The sequence below is a fragment of the Ceratotherium simum genome, chromosome 6 (assembly GCF_057802395.1).
Source record: "Ceratotherium simum simum isolate JZ-2026a chromosome 6, ASM5780239v1, whole genome shotgun sequence".
NCBI classification, from domain to species: Eukaryota; Metazoa; Chordata; class Mammalia; order Perissodactyla; family Rhinocerotidae; genus Ceratotherium; species Ceratotherium simum.
The window spans coordinates 39,868,387-39,895,136 of NC_141905.1; the positions used below are offsets into that span (position 1 = coordinate 39,868,387).

Sequence of the window (26,750 nt, forward strand, 5' to 3'; positions counted from 1 at the left end):
GCCTCTTGCTTTGTTCTTCTTTCTCAGGATGGCTTTGGCTATTCAGAGTCTTTTATGGTTCCATATAAATTTTAGAATTGTTTTTTCTACTTCTTTTAAAAAAATGTCATTGGAATCTTGATAGGGATTGCATTGAATCTATAGCTGGGTTTGGGTAGTATGGATATTTTAACAATATTCTTCCAATCCATGCACATGGGATACCTTTCCATTCATTTGTCTTCTTCAGTTTCTTTCATCAGTGTTTTGAACAGTTATATTTTTAAATGTCAGTATTCTAATATGTGGGAAATTATACACTTTGCAACTACCTAAAACTATGAAAAATTTAGTTCCTTTTTAAAATGAAATTTTAAAATATGAAATTATTTTATGAGATATGTGAGTAAATGCATGAAGCTCATTGGTCCACAGCACGTTGGATGCCACACTGAATCTTGAAGAAATACACTGCATTTATCGAATTTCCCATTGAATCTAATTGAAGATGTTGCCCTTTGTTTAATAGGACGGTCTGACGCCGCTGCACTGTGGAGCAAGGAGTGGCCATGAGCAGGTGGTGGAAATGCTGCTTGATCGAGCTGCCCCCATTCTTTCAAAAACCAAGGTAATTTCTTCCCAAGTTTTTGGACATTAGACTGTATTTAGCTTTGAATCCCTTAACTGTTTATCTAACTCAGCCTTTTGAATCAGGTAGAAAATGCCATAGTTTCAATTTAGCAATTAGAGTGGCTATGTTTACCAAATCTTTGGAGAACCTCAAAATAAGTTTGGGTTTATGAAGCCTTTAGATGGAATGCACACTATCACAAAGTCATTTTTGTGTGTGTTGCTTTTGTTTTTGTTTTGTTTCAGGAACACTTACTGCTTGATTTTATTCTATGAAATTTTGATAGCTCAGAAATAAATGCTTGTTGGGGAAAGAATAACTACGAGGTCTGTAGTCTCTAAAGCCTAGGTGTTGGCTTTCTTTCTCCAGCTCCTCAGTGTATTTCTTGAGAGGTCACAGACCATTAAAGAGGCCATGGATATCATTTAACTGATAAAGACTGGAAATTTTGGAAAGATTGCACCTTGCTTAGGCCTGTGGGGAAGTTGACATATTTGAAAAAAACATGATTGTTTGCCTGATGATTGCCTGAAAAAAATTATTTTACACGGTGTCTTTTGGATTTTTTAATGGTAAAACTATTTGACATTATTTGAAAAAGAGAATATTTGTAAATAAGTTTTGGGACATACGAGCTACCTCAGAGTCACTACTATTTTTATTAATCAAACCAGTGATTTTGAAGCTATATTAATCTTTACATATTTCTTAATTTCTAAACTTTATCAAAACAAAAAAAGCATATCTTACTCCTGTTTGCACTCTGGTCAGTGTTTCCTCAATAACTCTAGTGAAGATGGACAGAGTTGCAGTGGTCTGAATAATTCCATCACTCATTTGAAATGTAGGGATTAGATTAGTGAGCCGTGAGAGGTATTATCCAACAGAATTCACCAGCCACAATTTTTCATTGTATGTGATCACATCTTGGCCTTGCAAATACTTCTCATCTAAGCCATTATATTTGTTCTTTTTTCCTTTCACGTGGTCCATATCTATCTACTTTCTACCCCACTGCTGTCGTCTGAGCCACATCATCTCTCGCTGAACCATTATAATAGCTTCCTTACTGTTTCCTCCCTTGCTCCTTTACCATCCGGTTCCCATTTTGCAGTCAGAGTGGCCATATGAACTGTCAACCAAATTGTGTCAACCTCCTGCCTAAAAACCCTCCAATTAATTCCCATTGTTCTCTTTAAAATTAATTTTCATTTTATCAAAGCAATACAGGCACAGTTAAAGATCAAATTGTCTCATCATTTTTCTCCTATTGATCATCTCATTATCTATTTGGTTTTTTTCTGAGAAATCTTGATTTTTTTCTTCTATGCTTTTAATATTCAGGAACATTTTCTTATTCTCTGGTAGCTTCTTTTCTTAAAGCATCCAGTTCTTGAATGCAATATTTTCTATTACCTTTCTGAGAACATTCAAGATAACTTTTCTTTAATTTTTTTCTGCCTCTCATCTGTCCCTAAGTCCTCAGATTTCCTTTTTTCTCTTTGTTGGCTTTGGCTCTCGCTGTCATTTTGGAGCTTTCCCACAAATGTCCATACCAACCGTAAGGGTCAGGCACTAACATTTGAGTGGAGGCTCTGAGAGTGTAGACAGGGCTCTGCTCAGGTGTATCAGGTGGTGGTGGGTCATCTAATGTCAGGATTAGTTACCTTTTCTCTGAGAAGTTCAGTTTTTTGGGAGACGAATCCTCCTACCTTTTGCAGTGTACACCTGTGTGAATACATTCAGAGTAAGGAAAAGGAAAAGGGGCTATCAGTCTCCCTGTCCTCTATGCATACTTTAATCATAATGATGATAACTGATGTTTTACATAGTGATTACTACATACCAGGCTCTAAGCATTTTGCCCATTTAATCTTCACATATTAACCCATTTAATCTTCACAATAACTCCACGAGGTACTAGAATTACTATTAATTTTTTTTTATAGATGAGGAAACTGAGACCAAAAGAGATAAAGTAACTTTCTCAAGATATCTCAGCTAGTGGCAGAACAAGGATTTGAACCCAAGCAGCCTAACTCTGGAGATCACACCCCTAACATCTATACTGTCCTTCCTTTTTTTAGGGGCACCTCTTCTTAGTCCAGAGCCTTAGCCTTAGTCCAGAACCTTGGGCCCCTGCGTCCAGAATCTCTGGTTCACTTTCTCCAGAGACTAAACTCCTGGTTTCCTACAGGATATAAGGGGCAGTTATCTGGCTTTGCTGGGTTGGGAAGGGCTTGGAGACCTGACAGCTCTATATGCAGGTGAAGCAATCCTGCTGTCAGCCCCAAGCCTCATCTTTATCTTTCAAGATACTGTGTTTCCATAGCCCCTGCCTTGGGGGGATTTGAGAGGTAAATCAGCTTGTCTTTGTTATAGCCAGTGATGTACTGGAGCCAGATCTTTGAGCCTCTCTCAAGGTGTGTACATTTCTTCCCAATTCCACATTCAGTAATGTCCTGTTGGGGAGTCTTTACACCATGGAAATTGGCAGATGCTACATACTGGGGCTTTTCTTTTTTGAAGAGCTGTTGTTAAACATTTATCAGCGTACCACTGATTATACTCCTCCACAGCCACTTAGGTTTCAGCCTTCTCTCTTCTGCTAAACGTTACCACACTTAAATCCTCTTTTCGTATTTCAAAATTTGTAGACATCATGCATTCGTTTTTGCTTCCTTTCCCACGTGTGTGGGTGTACACATGTACACACTTAGGTGCCCTTGCAGATTTTACCTTTTAAATTTTTTTGTTGCTTTTTAGTGGCATTTTGGGAAAGGATGGATAAACACACATGTTAACATTTACCGTGTTTACCTGGAAGTTTCCCCCTGCACTGAGAAAAAACTCCTTACCAGAATCTGACCACCTCATCTCCTCCCATTCTGCTCCTTACTCACCATCTTCCAGCCAACCAGCCTTCTTTCACTTCCTAGAATACACCAAGAAGTTTATTCTCATTTCCTAGTCCCTCAGACTGAGTTCCCTCAGCTTATTCCATATCTCTGCAGTCTCCACACATTTATCAACTCAAATGTCATCTCCTCAGAGAGGCCTTCTTCTTAGTCTGTTTACTTGTTTGCTGTCTGGCTGTTTTCAGTAAAATGAGAGCAAGAGCCTTGCCTTATGCGATGCAGTACCCCAAGCATAAGGCAATATGTGTTTGTTGAATGAATATTAAAGGAATGAATGCATTCCTGACTTTAAGACCATCTGTCCAGTTCTTCAAGACTTTCATCTTTCTGAGCTAAGAAAACCCATCACATTGGATCCATATTTTCAGCTTGATGAGGGTGTCATATGTAATAAGACCCCTCTCCATAAGGCAGATGGTCATTACTTTCTTCTTGTCCTTCTCCAATGACCTATAATTTTCCCACTCATATATCGTTGTTTTATATATTGTTAGAGAATTGCCTTCTTTTTTTTTTCTTTTATTGAGGTATAAGTGACGTACAGTATTATATTAGTTTCAGGTGTACAACAGTGATTCGACATTTGTATACATTGCAAAATGGTCACCACAATAAGTCTGGTTACCCTCTGTCACCTTACAAAGCTGATACAATATTATTGACTATATTCCCTATGCTGTACATTACATCCCCATGACTTATTTATTTTATAACCGGAAGTTTGTACTTCTTAATCCTCTTCTTTTATTGACACTGCCTCCTATTTCTACTCTCCACTAAGTCATTTGTTTTCTCAGATTTTTTTTCTTTGTTTACTTCATGTTTTTCTCTGAAACTGTATCAAAACATAAAGCAAAGGAATGTTTTGGCAGGAAATACACGAGTGCATATGCTCATGGGTGGCAGTATCTCAAATGAGAAACAGTCCCATCCTTTGTTGCACCTTAGTTTCTACTTTGGCTCAAAATGTTTGAGTGGAATTTTTTAGACAGAAATATTCTGATTGACTAACAGTATATGACGTCTTTAAATTTATATAAATATACTGGGGCCGGCCCCGTGGCTTAGCGGTTAAGTGTGCGTGCTCCGCTGCCGGTGGCCCAGGTTCGGATCCTGGGCGCACACCGACGCACCGTTTCTCCAGCCACGCTGGGGCCGTGTCCCACATACAGCAACTAGAAGGATGTGCAACTATGACTTACAACTATCTACCGGGGGCTTTGGGGGAAAAAAGGAGGAAGATTGGCAATAGATGTTAGCTTAGAGCCAGTCTTCCTCAGCACAAAAAAAAAAAAAAAGAGGAGGATTAGCATGGATGTTAGCTCAGGGCTGATCTTCCTCACACACACACAAAAATTTATATAAATATTTATTGAGCTCTTTCTATATATGCAAGGCTCTCTGCTGGGCAACATGGGGAAATTATAACCATGAACCTCTTACTTTCAAGGAACACAAATAATTGAAATATATGACAGTATGTGAGTGATGCCATGAGAGTGCCTAAAGGAAGGCTCACATTTTATTTTCTTACCTCAAACTCCTCTTTTATGTCGTTGATAGATAAATTAGGGGAAATAACTCAGCCCGGAGGATTCAGAAGTACCTGGTTCATCAGTGCATATTTAATATATCATTATTTTCAAAGTTCACTGATGACAACTCTTTTGGAAACTTAATGTGCTGTCGCCACCCTCCGTATGTTAAACTATGTTACAGTAATTAATAGAGTTTTTCTCGATAATTGGATTCTCTAGGAATTTCCCAGGCTCCTCCACTTTGCCTCCATGTTTAAAGGAACATGCTTTAAAAGACTGACACCTTAATATTTTGTTTTTGCCTCCGTTAGGAAACATGTATTGAATGCTAAGTGTCACTCTAACCATTTTGAAGGTTTTGTTTACCTTTGACTGCATTCATTTCTTCCCTCAGCTCTATAAATTAATTTTTGACTCATTCCTACTGCACATGATTAACTGTCATTGAACCCAGTTGATTTAAGCTAACTGAGGCAAGCGTTAGTTAATGAGCGGGTCAGTGCCTTGCCTTTCCTCATCAAAGACACACGGGGGCGCCAGACTAATGGAAAAAGGGAAGGTTTTCCTTTCTACACATTGATGTGAGAAGATGAAGTGTGGTTGTCGTCAGAACTTTTTTAATAATCGAATCAATATTCAATATCAAGTATTAGTAACTCATAAGGACAAAATAAAAACCAATCTAATAAATACCAATCTATTCCTGCTTTTGTTTTGTCCTTTTTAGTCTTAAATATTGAGAATTCCAATTCATTAGAAATGTAGTAAATAATGGACCTTACTGCAATTCACTCTATATTTAAATCAGAAAAAGAAATTATCTTTGAAAATTTGTTTTCGATTGATACAAGAAGTGGGAAGACGAGTTTTAGAAGTAGCAGTACTTCAAAACAGTTGTCAAAACCTTTTAAAAGTAGAAGGTATTTCCGTGTGAAAAACGGTTGTCATCTGTTCCTGTTTGTACTGTATTTTGCATTTGAAAGGTAAAACAGTAAGCCCTGCTTATCCTCTGTGTTCCAGAATGGACTGTCTCCATTGCACATGGCCACACAAGGGGATCACTTAAACTGCGTCCAACTTCTCCTCCAGCATAACGTGCCCGTGGACGACGTCACCAATGACTATCTGACCGCCCTGCATGTGGCTGCCCACTGTGGCCATTACAAAGTCGCCAAGGTTCTCTTGGACAAGAAAGCTAACCCCAATGCCAAAGCCCTGGTGAGTGGCTCAGCCAACAAGCCCAGCCTTCGTTGTCTTGCTGACAACATGCTACCTCTGCATGTGAAGGGATTATTTTTGAGGAGGTAAAAATGGAAGGTCTAGTTAAATACTTCTTGTCAACTTTTTCAAATTTCCTTCTGGGAAATCTATAAAACCTTCTATTTCTGACATGAACAAGGCTGATGGGGCTAAATCATTAACCTCTTCATGATTGCACTAGTGACTCTCTTATATAAATGAAACCCAAAGACTAAACAAGTATAAAAACTGAGGTGGTCAACCTTATGCTATTGTAGGTAAAGTTATAATTCCGTGAGTTAAAAGCTTTTTCCGAGATCTAAAAACGTGAGGCAAAATAATAAAAAAAAACTTTACCTTAAATATGAGAGGTCTAGGACTTTGTGAGCTGAAATTTTATGTTACGTTAACTGTGTAATATAATGAAATGTTGCCTGTCATCTACTTTTCCTCCTGATACAAATCAAAATTTTGGTCTAGTGTGTAGTCTTAGCTCCTAAAATAATTTGCTATTTTAACCCTTAGCTCTGTACTATAGTTTGGTTTTCTCAGCAAGGTGGTGTTTGTTGTCTTGGGAAAATAAATGGTCCTAATTTAGTAAGCTGTTTAAATTTAGTTCAAAATAAGCACCTATGTTTAGGAAAAAATGTCACCAAATGTTAGGGAGAACATATGAGTTTACCAGTAATTTTGAAGTAAAGGCTGCCATCTGATCAACCGATTTAGGAAGAGTCTCTGCTCGTTTCCAACTGGTGTGATCACCCTGTGCCTCTAGTGCTCTGCAGGCTCTGAAATTCAAAGTGAGCAGGAAAGAATGAAGAGAGAGGAGCTCTCCAGATCCCAGGCAGCTCCATTGCCACTGTAATTCTAAAAGCTTTTATCAGAGCAGCATTTCAAGAGCTGTTGGCCTGCCCAGTATATCAAACATATCTTAGAATTCAGGGAAGGGAGGAAAAGAAATTAGCAATCATGACTCATTTTTCCATACAATAAAAAAAAGCCTTAAAATAGGGTGTAGGCTCTCACTCTCATTTTCCTCTGACTCTGAAGATTTCACAACATGTGAAGGTTGTAGCCAGTCATCATGGGATGGACTATGGCCAGCTAAATAGTCTCAGAAGGTCCATGGGAGCACCTGCAGTGACTTTGACCTAAGCTTTTATAGTGGACCTTGGTATTTTATAGTTCCCCACGGTGGCTGAAATATGTTCCATGGTCTCAATTATCAGGCAGTACGATTTGGTAGGTAATTTGTTAAAATTCTTTTGTTAGATTAAATGTTAAACCAAATGATCCAAATTATGTTGGGTTAACTTGCTGCTTCCTTGAAGTAAGCGCCTACTTGAATCTTAAAGCTGGAAGGAAGGAAAGCATTCTAGAACTGGTCTTCTAGTTGCCCTAAAATGCAGCAGAGAAGTTGGAACAGCATTGGTGAAGTTTTGGCTATGAGGACAAGTGTTGGGGCCCACCTGCTTTTAGTCTGTGTTTGAAAAGAGGTAGAAGAGGGACATGGTTTTTGGGAGAGTGAATTCCAAAATAAAAGAATCTAAGGAAATGCATGACCTTTTTGCCTTAGCTGCGAGGAGATGATGACAAAGTTTCCTTCCTGTTCGTGATTGCCAGGGCACCTTGGGTTCCTAGGAAGAGCTAGACTACCTGTGCTTCCCGAAAAGAATCTACATTCTGTTTTACCCCTTGTTGTCTCTGCTGATTTCCAAATCTTGACAGAACATCACTTAGCAAAAATATTTTACCACACACAGCGGAATTGGATTTTAGTGGAACGTAGTCCAGTAGATCTGTGTCTTTGTGCCTTGCAGAATGGCTTTACCCCTCTTCATATTGCCTGTAAGAAGAATCGAATTAAAGTAATGGAACTCCTCCTGAAACATGGTGCATCCATCCAAGCCGTTACCGAGGTGAGAGGAGGAGGAATTCTGGGGTTCCGCAGATGCTGAGAGAACAGCCTCAGCAGTGCCATCCCCGAGGTCCAGCTAGTTTTGCTGTGTGTGACTGCCACAGATTACTTTCTGAACACTTCACCCAGGGGGCTGCCAGTCCTGAGGAGAGGAGACAAGAGTGTGGGTGGGTTGTGTAAATACATCACCGTGACCAGAAGCATAGCCCAAAACACGTGTCGTGTTCAAGGGTGAGTGGCACCATCAGTGAAAGGGTAATCTATATGAAATCCTATAATGCAGCGCTTCTCAACTGGGGGCAAATTTGCCCCCCAAGGGCCATTTGGCAATGTCTGGAGGTAATTTTAGTTGTCACAACCGGATGGTGCTTCTGGCACCTAGTGGAGAGAGGCCAGAGATGCTGCACAAGAATTATCTGGCTCAAAAAGTCAAACGTGCCAAGGTTGAGAAACCCTGCATAACACAACCTCTGTGTGTTTGTAACCTGAGAATTACTCTCTATAGAAACTCAGAATTAATGAAACACAGTGTTGCTGAAGTTAGCAAAGGACTAGCTCTATATTTCTTTTGTGCAAGCCAACACAGAACTCAGAGAACCTGTCCATCAGGATCAGGGCTGAGCCTTTAACACAGCAGACCCCTCCAGACTCATCCCATCCCCACCCCACCCCACCCCTCTCATTTCCATGGATTCTAGCCATCAGCACTTCCCTGGACTGGACACCCTTTCATTCCCCTCCATATGTCTGCACCCTACACATGTCCCCTCTTTGCCAGGCTAATCCTGCACATCCTTCAAGAGCAGATCTGGGGCCACCATCTCCAGGGAACTTCCCCTCACCCCCTGGCCTGGACTAGGTGCTCCTCCTCGGGACTGTCACATTTTCCTGTGCATATTTCCATCAAAGCACTTATCCAGCTGGCTTACTTATGACCCAGCTACTCCCCTAGCTCCCCAGAAACTGCAGGCTCCATCGAGGCAGGCCTGAGTCATACTGGTCTTTATATACCACAACATAGTAGATCCCATAGTAGATCATTCAGTAAAGGTTGGTTGAATGCGTCGATAAAGACTATGACGTTTGAAGCAAACATAGAAACTAAGATCTAGACTAGTGATTATTGCTTTGCCTCAGTTTCTTATCTGCAAATGAAATATTTTCCTTGATTTCTAAAACTTATAATTTTAAAATATTAAATGGTTAAAAACATTAAGACTGATTTGCTCTTTTATGAGTCTATGGCTTCATGGTAGGCACCCTGTTATTTTAATTATAAAATAATAAGTTTATTTTCAAAGCATGGCAACTCTTTTTAAAGATCAGAATGGGCTCTGAAATAAAAGCAGATTTTTGACTGATGTTTGAATAAGTGTCCAGAGATGCCAGCCAGTGATGACAAGGTTCCACTGCCAGCCCTGTGCTCCCTTAGAGCTTTAAAAGGCAGTGCAGACCACAATGAAGGCTTTGCCTTGCACACGTTCTAATGACTCCCCCTGCTGATGGAAAAAGGTGCCAAATTATAACAAAATTCTCCTTTTCCCCATTTTCCACAGTTCTCCCTATTTGAAGTCTGGGCAACCAGAATTCTTCCTCTTCTGTCTTTTACCTCACTTTTATTGTATAGAATTCCTTTCACATATTTGACATTTCTCAAATTTCTGTTGAGATTTTTCTCCTCCTCTCTTTTTAAAAAACAAGTTATCTTTTTCTGACCATATTAAATATTTTTTCCCAATTATGTTGTTCAAGGTGTAAGCAGAATTAAAATCTGAAAATTTAAAAATGAGATCACTTCATATAAAAAGCATAAGTATTTTGGGGTGGAGAGGGTGTGAGTAGAATTTGAAGCAAACTTAAAATTAAGGTCTAGTTTAGTGACTATTATAATATTTGCCTTAATTATATCACCTTAATTTATAATACTCATAAAGTTAAAAAATTAAATGACTGAAACTATTAATGCTGATTTGTTCATTTATTAAAGAGATGGCTTTGTGTTTGGTACTCCGCTCTTTTACGTGTAATATAATCAGTTATTCTGAGTGCATGGAAATCCTTTTTAAAGGCCAAAATAGGATCTGAAATAAAAGTTGACTTTTTACTGTTGCGTATGTAATCACATCCCCCCACATATGTACACATACACATAGTCATATGGATAAGGAAGGTTAATAGCAAAGGAAAAAAAAATCTTCAAGTTATTTCTCTCTAATTCTTTTCATAGATCTATATAAAATATATGAAACATCTTTTTTCTTTAATGGCTATGACATAGGCCTTTCATAATCATGGAACTTGCTTTAGGGAGATGATGATTATGTATTGATATATTTGCCTTGTAGAATCTGTGACATAGTGGTGAATGTCTTGATATCTTCTGATCTGATCACTCAACTGGTTATGTTAAAATAGATGGATGGATGGATGGATGCCAGGCAGTGGGGCAGATAGGCAGGTGGGGAGACAGACAAACCCTTTTTATGATAAGCCAACAAACCAACATTTCCCTCTTTTCCCCCTAGTCGGGCCTTACCCCAATCCATGTTGCTGCCTTCATGGGTCATGTAAATATCGTATCACAACTAATGCATCATGGAGCCTCACCAAACACCACCAATGTGGTAAGTATCCTTTTAATAAAGAAAGTCCAATTGTGAGTATTTAAGAAATTGGCAAAGGTAGCTTTTATCTACTTATTTTTTATTATAATTAAATTAATTACTATTTAATTTGACTGCTTAAAAGGACAGAATTTAAGAATAACTCTGGGGGCCAGCCCTGTGGCCAAGTGGTTAAAGTTCTGCGCACTCCACTTCGGTGGCCTGGGTTCAAATCCTGGGTGCGGACCTGCTCCACTCATCAGCCATGCTGTGGAGGCGTCTGACATACAAAGTGGAGGAAGAATGGCACAGATGTAGTAGGGCTAATCTTCCTCAAGCGAAAAAAAAAAATACTTCTGGTTTCCTTTACTTCAAAAGCAAGATCCATTCAATAGCTAGCTGGTCAAAAATTGTTAGGATTTATAAACTATGTCCATTAACCTTACAGATACATTACTAATAGACGTTATGCTTTAAAAGATAAAGTTTTTGGGACTGGCCTGGTGGTGTAGTGGTTAAGTTTGCATGTTCCGCTTCAGCAGCCCAGAGTTCGTAGGTTCAGATCCTGGGTGCAGACCTATGCACCGCTTATCAAGCCATGCTGTGGCAGGCGTCCCACATATAAAAGTGGAGGAAGATGGGCACAGATGTTAGCCTAGGGCCAATCTTCCTCAGCAAAAAGAGGAGGATTGGCAACAGATGTTAGCTCACAGCTAATCTTCCTCACCAAAAAAATTTTAAAAAAATAAAGTTTTTGTGGTGGAGGCCTTTTTGATAATAGAAACATTAAGAAGTGTTGCATGTTGATGGGGCCAGCCCGGTGGAGCAAGCGGTGAAGTGCGCACGCTCTGCTGCGGCAGCCCGGGGTTTGCCGGTTCGGATCCTGGGCGCGCACCGATGCACTGCTTGGCAAGCCATGCTGTGGTGGCGTCCCATATAAAGTGGAGGAAGATGGGCACGATGTTAGCCCAGGGCCAGTCTTCCTCAGCAAAAAAAAAGAAGAGGATTGGCAGATGTTAACACAGGGCTGATCTTCTCACACACACACACAGAAAAAAAGAAGTGTTGGATGTTGAGAAGGTGGTTCAGATGTTATCGTTATTGTGATTTTAAGTAATTTCTTTTTAGTGTGTTTGACTGTTATAGCAAACCCACGGAACTTAGTTCATAAATTACGGGATGATGTTGTGTTCCTACACTAAGCATCACCCTGTAGAACCCTGAAACTCCCTTCAGAGTAAATATCAGAGAAGTAACTTGTCGCCCAGATCTGTTACTGTAAACCCAGTAACAAGTTTTGTGTGAAATGCTTCTTTGTATATCCTTCCATGGAGGTAGATGTCCTATAAAGCAAAGCTCGATTTAAAAAAACAATTTAAAGGTGGTCATCACTGGTGTGAGAGAATATATTTGATTTTTATTGCTTTTTCCATTTCAATCCATGTTTTCTATATTGTTTTCATTTTTTTAATTAAATACACGAATAGATAATCTGAATTAAAGTCTTTGTGGTGAAAAGGGCTGGGAGATTGGAGGAGTTCTGTGGCGAAGAAAATGACCCTGTGGGATAGTGCCAAAGCCTAGGGTACTGACCTGTTGAGATAAAGCAGGGAACGCAGACCGACAGGCACCGAGCCACATCCTGCCCTTGGGTGCACTTATGTTGTCAATGCAGCATTTTGGCTTTTGTTTTGTTTTGTTTTTAATTGTGATTTTGTGAGTAACATTGAAGAAATGTACACAAATATCCAGACTGCCACTGCTTTTGAAAAATAGGAAGGTGTAGCCTGAGACGGCTGGCATCCTGCGCAGTTACCGCAGCCGTCTGCAGATGCGGGGTAGCGCTGCCTCCCTTGGGCAGAGCGTGGGCTCTCCTCTTGGTACGCCCCACCTGCCCGCCTTCACTCGTTTACCCTCCTGCCTCACCCCTGTGAGTGTTCTCCTTTCAACCCCCGAGGAGGCCACAGTAGATTATTGAGCAATGCTTCTGATACTGCTGGTGACTAGGCTCCCTAGAGTTACACCAAAGTCTTTCCATCGTGGACCAGGTTCCTGTGAAATTCTTGTGTATTTAATTTCCTATCTTTTGTAGTTTTCAATAAGGAAGTGCTTGGGACCATTTTTTATTTAAAAAAAAAAAAAAGAAAAAAGCCCTACATCATAAGCTTTACGCAAATAAAACATGCCACTCTTCTTCAGAGCTGCAGTTAATTTGCTTTGGCTCCTTTCCCCAGAGAGGAGAAACAGCGCTGCACATGGCAGCTCGGTCCGGCCAAGCAGAAGTCGTGCGGTATCTGGTGCAAGACGGAGCTCAGGTAGAAGCTAAAGCCAAGGTATGTGCAATACTTGGAAGCGTTTGCCACTGAGGAAAAAAACCTTGATTTTAATAAAACCTTTAAACGTATGCATTCTCTCTTCCAAGAACAGTTTTTTTAAGTAGTGAACAACTTCCAGTGACAAAAGTCTCTACCAAGTGATGTAAAAAATTCCTTCCCTGCACATTTGTCCGTTCAATTATTTAACAAAATATTTAAATATAATCAGAACTTTGTGCCAGAAAGAACTTTGTGTCCTTGGCACATGGCTAGTCCCGAACAGATTAGGAACTGAACCTAGACTTGCGTCCAGAGTTATTCACACTCTGTGGAGAAGGGCTTGTGCACAAAGCTTCTAGAAAAAGCACAGCTTGGAAACATAATTGAGGTCTTTTGGTTGACTTATATGTCAGCTGTCACAGCCATAAAAGGAAAAATTTTTTTTCACAAACTGTGAAAGCATAAACCCTGAGACTCGATCAGAGTTGCTTCACAGATCTGCCTTTGCATAGACAAAGAACGTCAGGGTTGAGTTTGAATGCTTCATTCTCTGCCTAGTGTTCAGCTTCCAGAAGAAACCCACTGACATCTATCACTGTCAGAATGGGCAGTTGGTCTCGTTATCAAAATTGCAGTTCAGGTCAGGAATCATAAAGAAATGCATAAATGCCTTAACCATTTAATTTTAATCTACAATATATAAATGTACATTTGCCATTTATTTACATAGTCTATAGTTTCTAGTTTCGGATTAAGTGGAGAGACAACTGAGGCATTCCTGAAACAGTTTGAGTACAGAATATTTTTAGACTTTTAGAATTTACCCCAGTGTATTCAGCTGTCTCACCCATGTCTGATTTGACCATAATTGTTTTTTATCAACTTCTGTCAAGGCTCTCCAAGCCTCCAATTTAGTATTCTTAGGGAAAAATAAAGCCTTTCCTTTCATACTCATATTTTACCAGTTAACGTAATTGTTTAATTGTATAATTAATTGGTACAAATATAGTATAAACTAATGAAGTACCTAGTGCAAACATACTACTGTGGGAACAAACACAGCTAGGTCTTTGTAAGTATAAAATCCGCAAGTGAGTGCAAAGATCGTGACATTCTAGGCCACAGACCACAAGCCTTGAGGATCCAGTGTACTGTGGGGCCAGTTGGTGGATTTTACAGAGGAGCTAGAAACAGAGGTCGGCAAACTTTTTCTGTAAAGGGCTTAAAAGTAAATATTTTAGGCTTTGCAGGATGCACTGTCTTTGTCACGGCTGCTCAACTCTGCCGTTATAGAGCGAAAGCAGCAATACACAATGCATAAGCAAATGGGCATGAGTGTGTCCCAATAAAACTTTATTTACAAACACAGGTGGCAGCTGGATTTGGCCCCTGGATTGTATTTTTCTGACCCCTGATCTAGAGGGTGTTGGTTAATCTGCTAAATCAGTGAAGTGGAATGGTTAAGAGAGGCTGTACTCTACCATGGATTACAAGAAACCTCACATTTAAGAATGTTGTTAGTTATATATCAAGCCTTGTGTCTAGGGAATGGTTTCACCCACAAGTTGAAATCAACCATAACATTTACAGTTATCACTTTGTTAAGGAGTCAGTATGTATCATGGTTAAGAACCCGACTTCCTCAGCCAGACTGCCTGGGTTTGAACCTTGGTCCACCATTCGCTAGCTGTGTAACGTTGGGCGAGTTAATTAACGTCTCTGTGCCACATTTCCTTTTCTAGTTTCCTCATATAGAAAATGGGAATAATGACAGTTGCAATTCGTAGGATTGTTGTGATGAGTAATGAATTGATACAGGTGGAGTACTTAGAGCAGAGCCTGGGACATGTCGGTGCTCAGTAAATGTTTGGTGGCCGTGGTGGTGGCAGCAGTAGAGTTACGTGAGATTTTTCTTTAGCAACAATTTTTTTCTATTTTAATTATTTCTTCTTCTTCTTCTTCTTGTGGCATATCCCCTAATTCCTCATATGCTTCCTTCTAGTTACATAGACCTTCTTGCTTTGACCTTGACTCTTATCCTACTTAGCTTTCTAAAGCAGTATACTGTATTCTAGCCTCTTCTCTCTACCTTCCCTACATAAAATATATACCTGAACTTTTCACATTCCGGTAGGGGATTGATGTCTTTCTAGGAGACAACTATAGGGCGTCTTTGGGCAAATTAGGAAAAGATGCCCCTCCCACTTGGAGATAAGGCCCTAAGGGTAGAGGACTTAGTGAGTGCCTCATGCCTTTGGGTGAATTATAATAAGGTCCCCTCAATTCTAGGCAGATGCAGCCCATTGCCAGGACGCACAACTTGGCAAGCAGAGGGTAGGCTGGCTTTTGGCCATCTTGGCTGGGAGCCTTTGTGCAGGTATACCTGCCGCCCTCTTCCTCTGCTTTTGACTATGGGAAGGCAGCGTCAATAAAATAATTCATTCCATATAAATACATAATAACTGATGGGAGTATAATATCCCTCCCAGGTATTTGAGTTTTATCAGGATCCATTCCCTTATCTCCCAAGAAAGGAGTCATTACAGGTTAAAAATTGATAAAGTATGGCAGGCGGTAATGGGGATAATTTATAGACGGAACTGCCTTTTCACACTTTTCATACTAATAGGTTACTAGAAGGGTATTTTAGGAGCTTAGATCCACCATCTCCACCTTTTTGAACCTTGAAGAAAAAGATAAATGAGATTCTTTTTAGCATTGAATCGAAGAGTTGAATGTAGCCTCTGATACCAAGCAAAGTTCACAGAATGTTTCACAATGGCACCGTTGTTTTCTCAGCTCATCAGCCTTGCTTTTCTACCTTGTCATTTAGGATGACCAAACCCCACTCCACATTTCTGCCCGACTGGGGAAGGCAGATATAGTTCAACAGCTCTTGCAGCAAGGAGCATCTCCAAATGCAGCCACAACTTCTGGGTACACCCCACTCCACCTTTCAGCCCGAGAGGGGCATGAGGATGTAGCCGCATTCCTTTTGGATCATGGAGCATCTTTATCTATAACAACAAAGGTATGAAAGCAAGTCTTGAAATACTACTATATCCGCAAAATACATCCTCCTTACAATTCCCAAAATGGTAATAGGTACAAAAGCTACAACAGAATCTATACTTGGGATCCCAGGGTAGTCATTAATATGGCCAGCAAAGCCCCAAGGTGGGGCAGGGTAGTTTAGTGTGTGTGTATGTGTGTATCTTAAGTTTCTCAGTACATTATCTTCTAATGAAAGCTTGTTATTATTGAGAGTCAGGTATTTCTTGCAAGTTATTGGATAGATTTAAATGGTGGTTTAAAAACATAGCCACAGATTTCTCTTGCTGAGGCCGAGTATACATTATCAAAGCTCAGTTGGTTGATGCTTTTATACTACTTTCAAATCAGGAGATGAATTTTTCTTGGGTTATTTTCATTTGTTGTTGTTGTCTTTTCTGATTTATGGTTTGACGTTTTTTATCTCAACTCCGATGCCATAGAGTGATAGCCTGCCACACAGTTGCTCTGCTGGTGCAGAATGCAAAATTTAGAGCTCATTTTTCTTTGTGATACTATATAAACATAGCAAGTATGACAGCAAGATGAATTGGCCTATGGTATGTCTTAGAAAGCTAGAAATTGGTGTTACATTCTCTCATTTGGATGCAGAGAAGAAGCATTTAATGTGTAATCAATGCACAAGATAATTACAATAATTACCAATACTTGGGAAACTATCTGAATAGATGATGACTACCTCAAACTTCACACCCTGTGATTCTTTAGCCTCTTCAGTGGAATTGAGATTCAAGGTCCAGGATCTCATTTAATATGTGCAACAGAATAATGGATGATGGAGTTTTGAGTGCCCCCATCCTTCCACCATGCCAGCTGCCCATTGGCTCTATTTGGGTATAGTCTCATGAGGTCAAATGTGTCAAACCCTCTAGTTCCTGACTCATGCTTGAGACTCTCCCTAACAGTGCTCGCTGACTGACTGGTTGATAAGTAGATCCTTGTAGGAGTTGAAGCAAGGGAGAGCTACTCAACTCTTGGTATCCAACTCTCTCATACTTATTGGGCTAGAATGTGTTGTTATTCAGTTCACCTGTGATGGCTAAGGTGCAAGAGTCTCTGAATCCTACTCCTGAAGACTGGGGCATCCGTAAGGATACATGTATACATGGGGAAAGAGGGGAAGGAGAAGATAAAGGATCCAGTCTGTGATGTGAGATTACAGGAGGTCCAGACTTGCCCTGAATCTTCCCAAACCTTCCAAATCCAAATTGAGCCTTGGACCCTCTAACCTATCCTTCTTACAGTGTGAAATCCCAGAATGACCCTGGAATAAGCCCCAGATCCAGCTTCATCCTGGTCAGATGCCTGATGAGTCCCAGAATTAGTTGCATGTTGTGGCTCACTTAGCAGACGGAGAAAGATCAGATATCCTGCTCATCCTTGTCGATGAGGGGACTCTTTAACTGTTATTTACCAGTCTTGGTCCTAAATTCAGGCTTAACTGCTCTTCATCATTAGAATAATTCATCGGTTCCAGAAAAGCAATGCCTTTGTGTCATTTTCTATTGTTCATTATTTTTATGTTTCTTTTTTCAGAAAGGGTTTACTCCCCTTCATGTGGCAGCAAAATATGGGAAGCTTGAAGTAGCCAATCTCCTGTTGCAGAAAAGTGCATCTCCAGATGCTGCTGGGAAGGTATGAGGTCATCGGCCACCCTGTGACAGGCCACTTCCATGATAACAAAACAAACACTGGCTAATATTCACCAACAGCCACTTAATTTATAACTAAACCATATTTAAGTCTCACAGGATGAAGAACACTTCAGAAATAGGAGGTGAATGCTGGGGTCCAAGTATTGTGGAAACTGGAATGTAAATTACACTCTATGTTGTATCCAATCTAATCCCATCTGCTAAATCTAGCCTCTGATATTAAGAGAGTTTTGACACTGGTTGTTGTTTCTGCGCGTGTTTTCAGAGCGGACTAACTCCACTGCATGTGGCTGCACATTACGATAATCAGAAAGTGGCCCTTCTGCTTTTGGACCAAGGAGCCTCACCTCATGCGGCTGCAAAGGTACCTGTAACTCATCAGCATGAAGAGACTGACGGGCAGTGTCCATCGGTCTCTATATGTACATCCACTTTTGCTTCATCCGTTTCCTAGTTTAGGCACCACTTAAAAATCACAGAAATATAAGCTCCTTAGGAAATCAGTGCCTTCAGTGATTTAGTCAACTAATGTGGTAGATGCTCAATAAATATTTACTGTCAGTTGATTTTTCCTTGAAAATGCAGAACATCCTAGAGCCTGGAAAGAAAACAAAGTTGAAGTACTCTTTAGCCTGATTAAAAACATAAGCACAGCCTGAGGGAGTAACAAGGTTCTGATTTCTCAAAGTTATAAAATATGTGTTACATTTTCTTGGCCTTAAAACGTTGCCTTCGAGTTGTTTATTTGTATTTAATAAAATTGCTTGTGTGTTTTTATTATTGCTCGGGAGAATCTTTATTCTTATTGTTAGGGCATTTTTGACAAGTAGACAACCTACATTTCTCAGAAAACAGATGTTTGGAGTATACAGCTTTCTTATTATTCTGGTATTCTGATTTGAGAGGCAAAAAATAAAGAGAAATTTATTTAAAGATGGGTTAATAGAGTGCTGTTGGTTTACTAAGTTCTCTTTTGTTGAGCAGGTGGCTGTGATCAGAGAACTCTGGAAGGATACAAACCGCAATTTAAATACTGTCCAAGTCTTTTACTATATACTATTGGTTGAAGGAACTTTTAGCACCCCTAATGCTTCTTATATCTTTGTTTTACTCTTCTGTTTAGGGGCAGCTGCAGTGCACTCCTTTAAACTTAGTGTTTAGATCCCATCTCTTGTACACACAGATCAATGAACTTGGGCTATTCTAAATTACTTTGGATACTTTAAGAGAAAAAGTTTCCATGTACTTTCTCCAGTTAGAGAGAGTGTGATCTTTGACGGGTATTTCTCCTCTGAACCTCTTTTCCTATATTTCTCAGTCATGTCCTGCCCCACTCTCTCCAGAATTGTACCCAATGAGATCTGCAATTCAAAATCAAGCCCCTAAACTTACTTTGCAGCTTTTCCCCCATGATTTCTGACTCCGACAAACATTCGTTCTATTATAAAGCCATGCCTTGGCTTTTGATAAAACTTTATCTACACACACAAAAAAAGAATAACATTATTCAGAATAGCCAAAAGGTGGAAGCAACCCATGTGTCCATCCATTCATCCTTCAATGGACACATGGGTTGCTTCCACCTTTTGGCTATTCCACCAAATGTGGAATATGCATACAGTGGAATATTATTCAGCCTTAAGAAGGAAGGGAATTCTGACACATGCTACCATATGGATGAAATTCGAAGACATTATGCTAAGTGAAATAAGCCAGTCACACAAAAGTACACATATGGAATGATATCTCTTACAGAGAGACAGAAAGTAGAATGCTGGTTGCCAGGGGCTGAGGGGAGGAGGAAATGAGGAGTTAGTGTTTAATGGGTAGAGTTTGGAGATGGATGATGGTGATGGTTGGAGAACAATGAGAATGTACTTAATACCATTTACTGTAAACTTAAAAATAGTTAAAATGGTAAGTTTTATGTTATGTATATTTTACCACAATTTTAAATATGAGAAAAATTTATAATGTAATTTAATGGTTGTCCATTTCATTTCAGTTTATTTTAATATCCCTTTGAGCCTGGGCTACTTTTCTTTTTTTTTTTATAATTTTTTATTTATTTTTTTCCCAAAGCCCCAGTAGATAGTTGTATGTCATAGTTGCACATCCTTCTAGTTGCTGTATGTGGGACGCAGCCTCATCATGGCCGGAGAAGCGGTTCGTCAGTGCACGCTCGGGATCCGAACCCGGGCCGCCAGCAGCGGAGCGCGAGCACTTAACCGCTAAGCCACGGGGCCGGCCCTGGGCTACTTTTCTTATATTATAAATAACCTCGGGTTCTTTGTAGGCAACCAGTAAATAATTAATAAGTGAACTATTTATTCCTCACATGAGAGTAATAATTTTCGTACAACTAGTGGCAGGCAGTTTAGAACTGACAAGAGTTATAAAATAATAAATGCAACAAAATGAGTCCAATCCACCTTTCCATCCACAAATAATTCTTAAACAGGTCAATAGTTGGTATATTTGTAGTTGATTTCCAGCTTTGTATTTGTCAAACAAGACTTCATGGTTCTGTATCTGCAAAACCTCTTTGACAAAGAGTTGAAAAGCAATTCTTTAATTCCTTGCCACAGCCCTTTAGCCCTGGGCACATCTTTTACAGTCAGGCGAACACAGGCTTTTCTGATGGGACATTGATTCTCATTCTCATAGCACAGTTGCCTTCATAAGAGCCTCTGTAATGCCATCTCTGCCACATGTCCAACCAGCCCCACTTTCTGGGGCAGTGATCCTGGTCAGGAGCTTTTTCTAGACTTTGATCCTGAGCAAAGCCAGTTCTGTCAGTTAGGGATTAGCTTTATCTGCTAGAAAAAAGACCTAGCTACAGTGGTTCAAACTGATGAGGCTCTATTTTTCTCATGTCATAATCACTCAGGAGGTAAGTGGTTGTTGATTTTGGTTCAGTGTTTCCAGAGTGTTGAGGAAAATTCCCTGTGATTTTTTTTTTTTGGTCTTTCCCTCCAGAGATTGTTGTTGCTCAGACTGCCAGGTCCCCTTTTCAAGCAATAGGGAGGAAAGGAAGTCAAACAAGAGGGCATTCCCAGAAGCTCCACCCAACTATTTCTCCTCACATCTCATTGGCCACTTTATCTGCAAAGCAAGCTGGGAAATGTAGTTTTTCAGCTGGGCACAATGCCAAAGGTTCTTTTATTAAGAAAGAAGGAAGAATAGATACAGGGTAGGCAAATAGCCTCCCTTACTCCAGGGAAGCTCAGGCATTTCTGAATTCTGGCAGTGGTGAGAAATGAGGGACAAAGGCTCAACAGGGCATGATTAGCATATGGTTATGACAGCAGTGACTTCAATTCTTCCTTACTTCACATCCTTGGTTCTTAGAGTATGTGATGCCTTCTTCTTGCCCTGTCTTCTCTTGTAGAATTTCCGACATATTTTCTTACTCATACATATCCTAGAAATACAGTGTGATTTGGGCAGGAGCAGGGGTACACTGAAAAAGTAGATGCACTTCTATAATCCATTTTAGCCAGATCTATTTTCGAGTAGATACTGTGCTGGAAAGAGTATTGGCTTGAGTTCTGGCATAACCTGGGCACTAATTGTGGAAAGGACAGTGAGCCTTAACTTATTATTTGTCAGATTTCTCTTCCATAAAATGTGCAGTTTTGATATGGATCAGTAGAGATTGTGAAAGTTCTTAGAAAAAATATAAAATATGATTTAAATATATTACATTTGATAATTTAAAATCACATTTGCTTTTGTTTTCATCTTGAAATAAAAAAGCTCACAGGGGAAGCACTTTGTCCTCTACATGGAGAGGAAAAAAATATTAAGATTATTCTTCAGTTGAATTTCTACTACTTTATTTCTCTTCTGATAAATGCATCTGTCTCCTTTTGTGTAGCAAGTAAGAAAAATTTTACTTTCCAGAAACTAAAAACAACTTAGGAAATTTAGAACGTTCCATTATAGCTCTCAAGATGAACTATTTATTATTTGAAATGTTTCTTAAGACTTTCTGAGATTAATTTTCCATTCTAAAATAATACCATGAATTGTTTTTCCCTTGCTTTATACTTTCCTTTGTATCTCAGGTAAGGGGATCAGAATAAACCCCTCAGTAATAATGAGTAACTCGTCTGGAATGGACATGGCAGTACAGAGGTGCCAGAGCTTCTCTTGATTAGTGTTTTTTAGGACCTAGGATTTTTTAGTAGAATTAGAAGTAATCAAGAGGATTGTCACTTCTCAGAGGATACTGATCTGCCTTTAGAGGATAACTTGAAGGTTATGTCAGTATCAAAAGCAAAAAAAGATAAGATGCATGATAAGAAGCTAAACTCTGACTTTATCTTGCCGTTACCACTCTAATTAACTTGTGTTAGGCATATTGACTAATTAGACCTCCTATCTGAGCACTGCTTTGTGAATTTTCTCTTTTATGCAGGGCTGGGGGTGGTAGTGAAACAGCTCACCCTCTCCTGTCACTCAGTGTAGTGGTGGGCTGTCTGAAGCTCTGCATTCGGCTCTGAAGGCAGTCTCTTTCGGGTGTGTCTGAGCAGAGGGCCAAATGCTTCCCAGGTCAGCTGGGGTTTCCAGATGGCAATAGGTCAAAACTAAAAATAGAGATATAAAATCTTCTACCCTGGCCCATCCAGTTTGGCAGAAGCTGGTTTCAGAAGAGTCTGGAAGTGGCATTTTCCACTTTCATGGGTTGATATCTAACAGCCTAAATCCTCTACAATCAATTACAGAAAGAGAGTTTCTCAAGTGAGAAATGCTATCATACTAGGACATGCCAGGGACTTAAATATGAGGGTTTATTTCGGTAGGCTGCCAATCAGTGGTGCAGTGCCCTGTGTGTTGTTTCTGACCCATCCATATGGCTTAGAAAGATTGTGACTGATTATTGTCTAGATTTAGGTGGTAATCCCAAATATAAATCCTCAGATTCTAATTTCTTTCTCTAAATCCTCTTGTCTCTAAAGAAAAATCATTGTAATTTTTCATTGGCATATTTTATATAGTCAGATTCATGTCAAATGTCATGTCAAAATGTAATGTTATGTTTCTCTTAAATGACTGTGAGCCAGGACAATATCCCCCAAAACAGGGGACCTTTCTTTCTCAGGGCTGAGGACTCGGAAGGCTTCTGAGGCACAACTAATTAACAATTTGTCAAAGGGATTTTTATTGCCTCTACCTCTAAGCATCAAAGGTCAGCCAAGAAAAGGATCCCAGAATATTCTGAAAGCTCTAGTAAGCTTAACTGAAATTCTACAGTTTCGCCAGTCATTATGAGGCGCTAGAGATACCAAGACAAATATGACACGATACCTGCCTTCAACACATTTGTATTTTAGTAGGAGGAGACAGATGTATAAAGAAAAGAGTGCCACCAAATATCTCCGGGACTTTGATTGGAGTCAGTCAGGTAGCGGAGGGGTCAGGAGTGGGGATAAAAAGCTTCAGAGCGTGTGACCCTTGAGCCAAATCTTCAACTGAAAGATGCTGGCCCCAAGGGCATGTTGGGGGAAAGCATTCTTGGTAGAGTAAGGCAAGACAGAAACATGAGCTGTATGTTGTTTTGGGGACTAGTTCCGCTGAAGCATAGTATAGAAACTGGAGTTGCATAAAAGAGGCAATCGGAGTGGCAAATGGGAGTCGATTCTAGCATCTTAAAATTTCAACTTGTAAGCAATAGATGCTCATTAAAGGGATTTTAAAGCCGCAATAATGGTTCCGAATTGCCATTATTAGATGAAAGGTGGAAAAATGACTCTGAACATATTGTTGGTTGTTTCCTAGTTGGGTTTCCTCTCATCCCCAATTTAAATAAGGCAAGTAATTATTGAGCATCTACTAACATAACTATCTTTTAGAGGGAGCTCTATATTCCTTTTGTAAAACCAGTGGTACTCTGACTCTCTTGCATTGACCTGTCTATAGTATGTTTTGCCTATTTAGGAATGTGGGAGACATGAGGGCACCACATTAATGACACTACTTGATTTATCAGTGTTTGCGTACTTAATCACAATTTTTTAAACCATCAAAGAAAATTACTAGAAAGAGAAGCATAGCACTTGCATATGCAATGCACACATTTTTATCTCATTACTGGGCATGTGACCAAGTGATTCGTGTTGACAGAATGGTTATACGCCGCTGCACATCGCTGCCAAAAAGAACCAGATGGACATAGCGACAACTCTGCTGGAATATGGTGCTGATGCAAATGCAGTTACCCGGCAAGGAATTGCTTCTGTCCATCTTGCAGCTCAGGAAGGACATGTGGACATGGTGTCACTGCTCCTCAGCAGAAATGCTAACGTGAACCTGAGCAATAAGGTAACCTTTTTCTTTCTCTACAAAGCTTACAACACAACAAAATCTCATCCCTCCGAAAGGTCACTAAGAAGTTCTAAAAAATCCGGGTCAAATAGAATGTGTCACGTGTAATATTGCATGAAGATGTTTACCGAAATGTTATTTATCATAGCAAAAATTTGGAAAAATCTGTTTAAACAGAGAATGGTAAGTCAATAATTGCAAAGTCACCCAGTTGAGTAACATATAGCCATAAAAATGAAGTCCACAAAGTTTTTCTAATAACATGAAGTTTTGTTATAATGTTAATTCAAAGAGCAACATTGTTACCTCACCAGAACACTTCTTAGAGCAAGTAAGTTGTCAATTATAGCCTGTTGATTCATTCCACAAACATTTTTTGGGCACCTACTCCTTGCCTGTCCCAGTTTTAAGTCCTAGGTTACAAAGAGAAATTGGAAACAGTGCTGCCTTCAGAGACTTAATTTTAATAACAGAAATGTAGAGCAGCTATTTTATTCAATAGATTGGCAAGGTTGTTAGTCTTTGTTGTAAATTGGCAGTTCCAAGGAACTTCTAAAGTCTCTGGTCCCAAAATTCTTCAGACTCTCCTGCTCTCATATGTGACATCTCCATTATTAGTGAAGAGTTTTGTGAAGCAAAGTGAAAGTCCATCCCACAGTTGACCAGAGACATTTTAATGATGTTACTGCCTCTCATTGCATGTCTCAGAGAATTTGGGTTTGCTGAACTGCTTATTAATACCTGATCTGAGATCTGCTGAACACACAGGACAGATGTTTCTAAGACCAGATAACACAAAAGCCTGCAATAGTGGCCCCAAATTCTTGATAATCCAAACTCCCCAGCATTTAGCTTCTCCTTTACCAGTTGGTGATGGAATAGCCATGGCATTTCTCAGCCATAGCTCAGATATTGGAGTAGAGTTTCAAGATAGCAGTAGTTTTATGGTGACACATAACAAGTAATTTAATATTTTTAATGTGTGTGGCCTGTATTTTGGAATCACAGACGCTTTGAACCTCCTGGGTGTGAATCTTAAGTCTCACTCTTAACTTAACGTGTAACTTGATTGGACAAGTTACGGGACCTCTCTGAGCCTCACTTACATCCTCTAGTAAAATGAAGACAGCAATGTTTACTTCGCAGAGATGTCATGAAGATTAACTGAGATGACATTCGGCACCTTCTAAGTAGAAAAACATAATTGTTTTAATTTTGGACTTTTCACAATTTTGGGAAAAGATTACTCCGCACTAATCTGAATTCCCAAGGTTAGAATTGAACAAATTCTGTAGACCAAAAGACATGCATAAGAGACCAGGGAAACCTTTTTTCAGTTTTCGTATTTTGAAAATCCTTTGCAATTATTGCAGAGCACATACATTTTTCATTTTTTCCTGGTGTACCGATTTGATTTCTCACATTTTTCTTTTTAAGCATTTCTTTTAGGAATGTGTGTCTTTGCCTTAATGAGAATCACACGGCAATTTCAAATAGTCATTATAATCAGAATTTGTTTGAGCTTTTGAATTTCTAAGGTTCGTATACTAATATATAGACCAGGCTTTGCTGCAAAATTCAACCTGTCTTAACGAGGTAGAGGATCTTGCCTTCTTCTCAAATTGAAGGACATTCTGGCATCCATTAGAGTATATTTCCTCTTATGAGCCTGGAACATTGTATTTCATTAATTCTTCCAGAGACAAAATAGATCTTAACAATCAGTTAACAGGTGAACCTTTTCAGTAGGTTTGATACCAAAGTACAGTGTGACTGACTTATTTTTTTTTTCTCTAAAATCCTCTAGTCAACTGATGGCAATATATCCAGCCTTGAATTTGCCTTAGAAGCACAGAATTTTTTTAGGCTGCAGCCACCTTCTGAATAAACTATATATAAGCAGAGCTACCTCCAAGGAGGTTTTATAAAGCAGATCAGCTGGCTTCCCATTAGCACATTGTACCAGAGAACTTCCAAGAACTTCGCAGTACCTAGAAATGGTCTGATACAAAGGCATTTGCTTTCATAAATCTTTGCTTCCTTTCTCAGTTGTCATTTTCTATATAAAGTATTAAATAAGCCCTGATGTGAAAACAGAAAGTCAATAGAACTTTCTTACTTGATAGGAACTCTGGCAGTTTTTCTGGCAGTTTTTCCTGAACTGCCCGAGTTTTGAACATGGGTTACTGTCCCTCTCCTCCCACCTCCCCGTTCCACCTCCCTAGCTAACACTAGACTTTATTTCCTTGCTAAAAAATAAATATTAAAAGAAGGATTTAGCTTTCATGAAAATTTATGTTGAACTAAACACTTTGTTGTTTTCATTTATTTCTTTCTTTGCTAGTCACCAGCAGTTCCCAGTAGCTTTAAGGAAAAGACCATGAACCTGAGTTACTGCTGAAGTGCTAGTGTTGGATTTGATTCGATTTTGCTCTTGGTGTTCCTGTTTCCCCACCCGGATTTTGCAGACCACAAGTAGCTATATTTTTTTATCCAGCTGATAGAATATTAGACAGAGCTATTGCTATTCTGAGTTGGTGATATTCTCTCTG

At 39.5% G+C, this 26,750-nt stretch overlaps 1 protein-coding gene across 8 annotated transcripts in view; it reads left to right on the forward strand.

Moving 5' to 3' along the window:
* ANK3 (ankyrin 3) overlaps positions 1 to 26,750 on the forward strand; it is a 511,319-nt gene that overhangs the window by 340,066 nt on the left and 144,503 nt on the right. For all 8 annotated transcript variants that reach the window (XM_087432174.1, XM_087432165.1, XM_087432166.1 and 5 more), the window contains exons 9-17: positions 509 to 607; positions 6,087 to 6,284; positions 8,126 to 8,224; positions 10,749 to 10,847; positions 13,061 to 13,159; positions 15,975 to 16,172; positions 17,750 to 17,848; positions 18,134 to 18,232; positions 23,998 to 24,195. In XM_087432174.1, the coding sequence (XP_087288300.1) occupies positions 509 to 607; positions 6,087 to 6,284; positions 8,126 to 8,224; positions 10,749 to 10,847; positions 13,061 to 13,159; positions 15,975 to 16,172; positions 17,750 to 17,848; positions 18,134 to 18,232; positions 23,998 to 24,195 (1,188 nt within the window). The remainder of the gene's footprint in view (positions 1 to 508; positions 608 to 6,086; positions 6,285 to 8,125; positions 8,225 to 10,748; positions 10,848 to 13,060; positions 13,160 to 15,974; positions 16,173 to 17,749; positions 17,849 to 18,133; positions 18,233 to 23,997; positions 24,196 to 26,750) is intronic.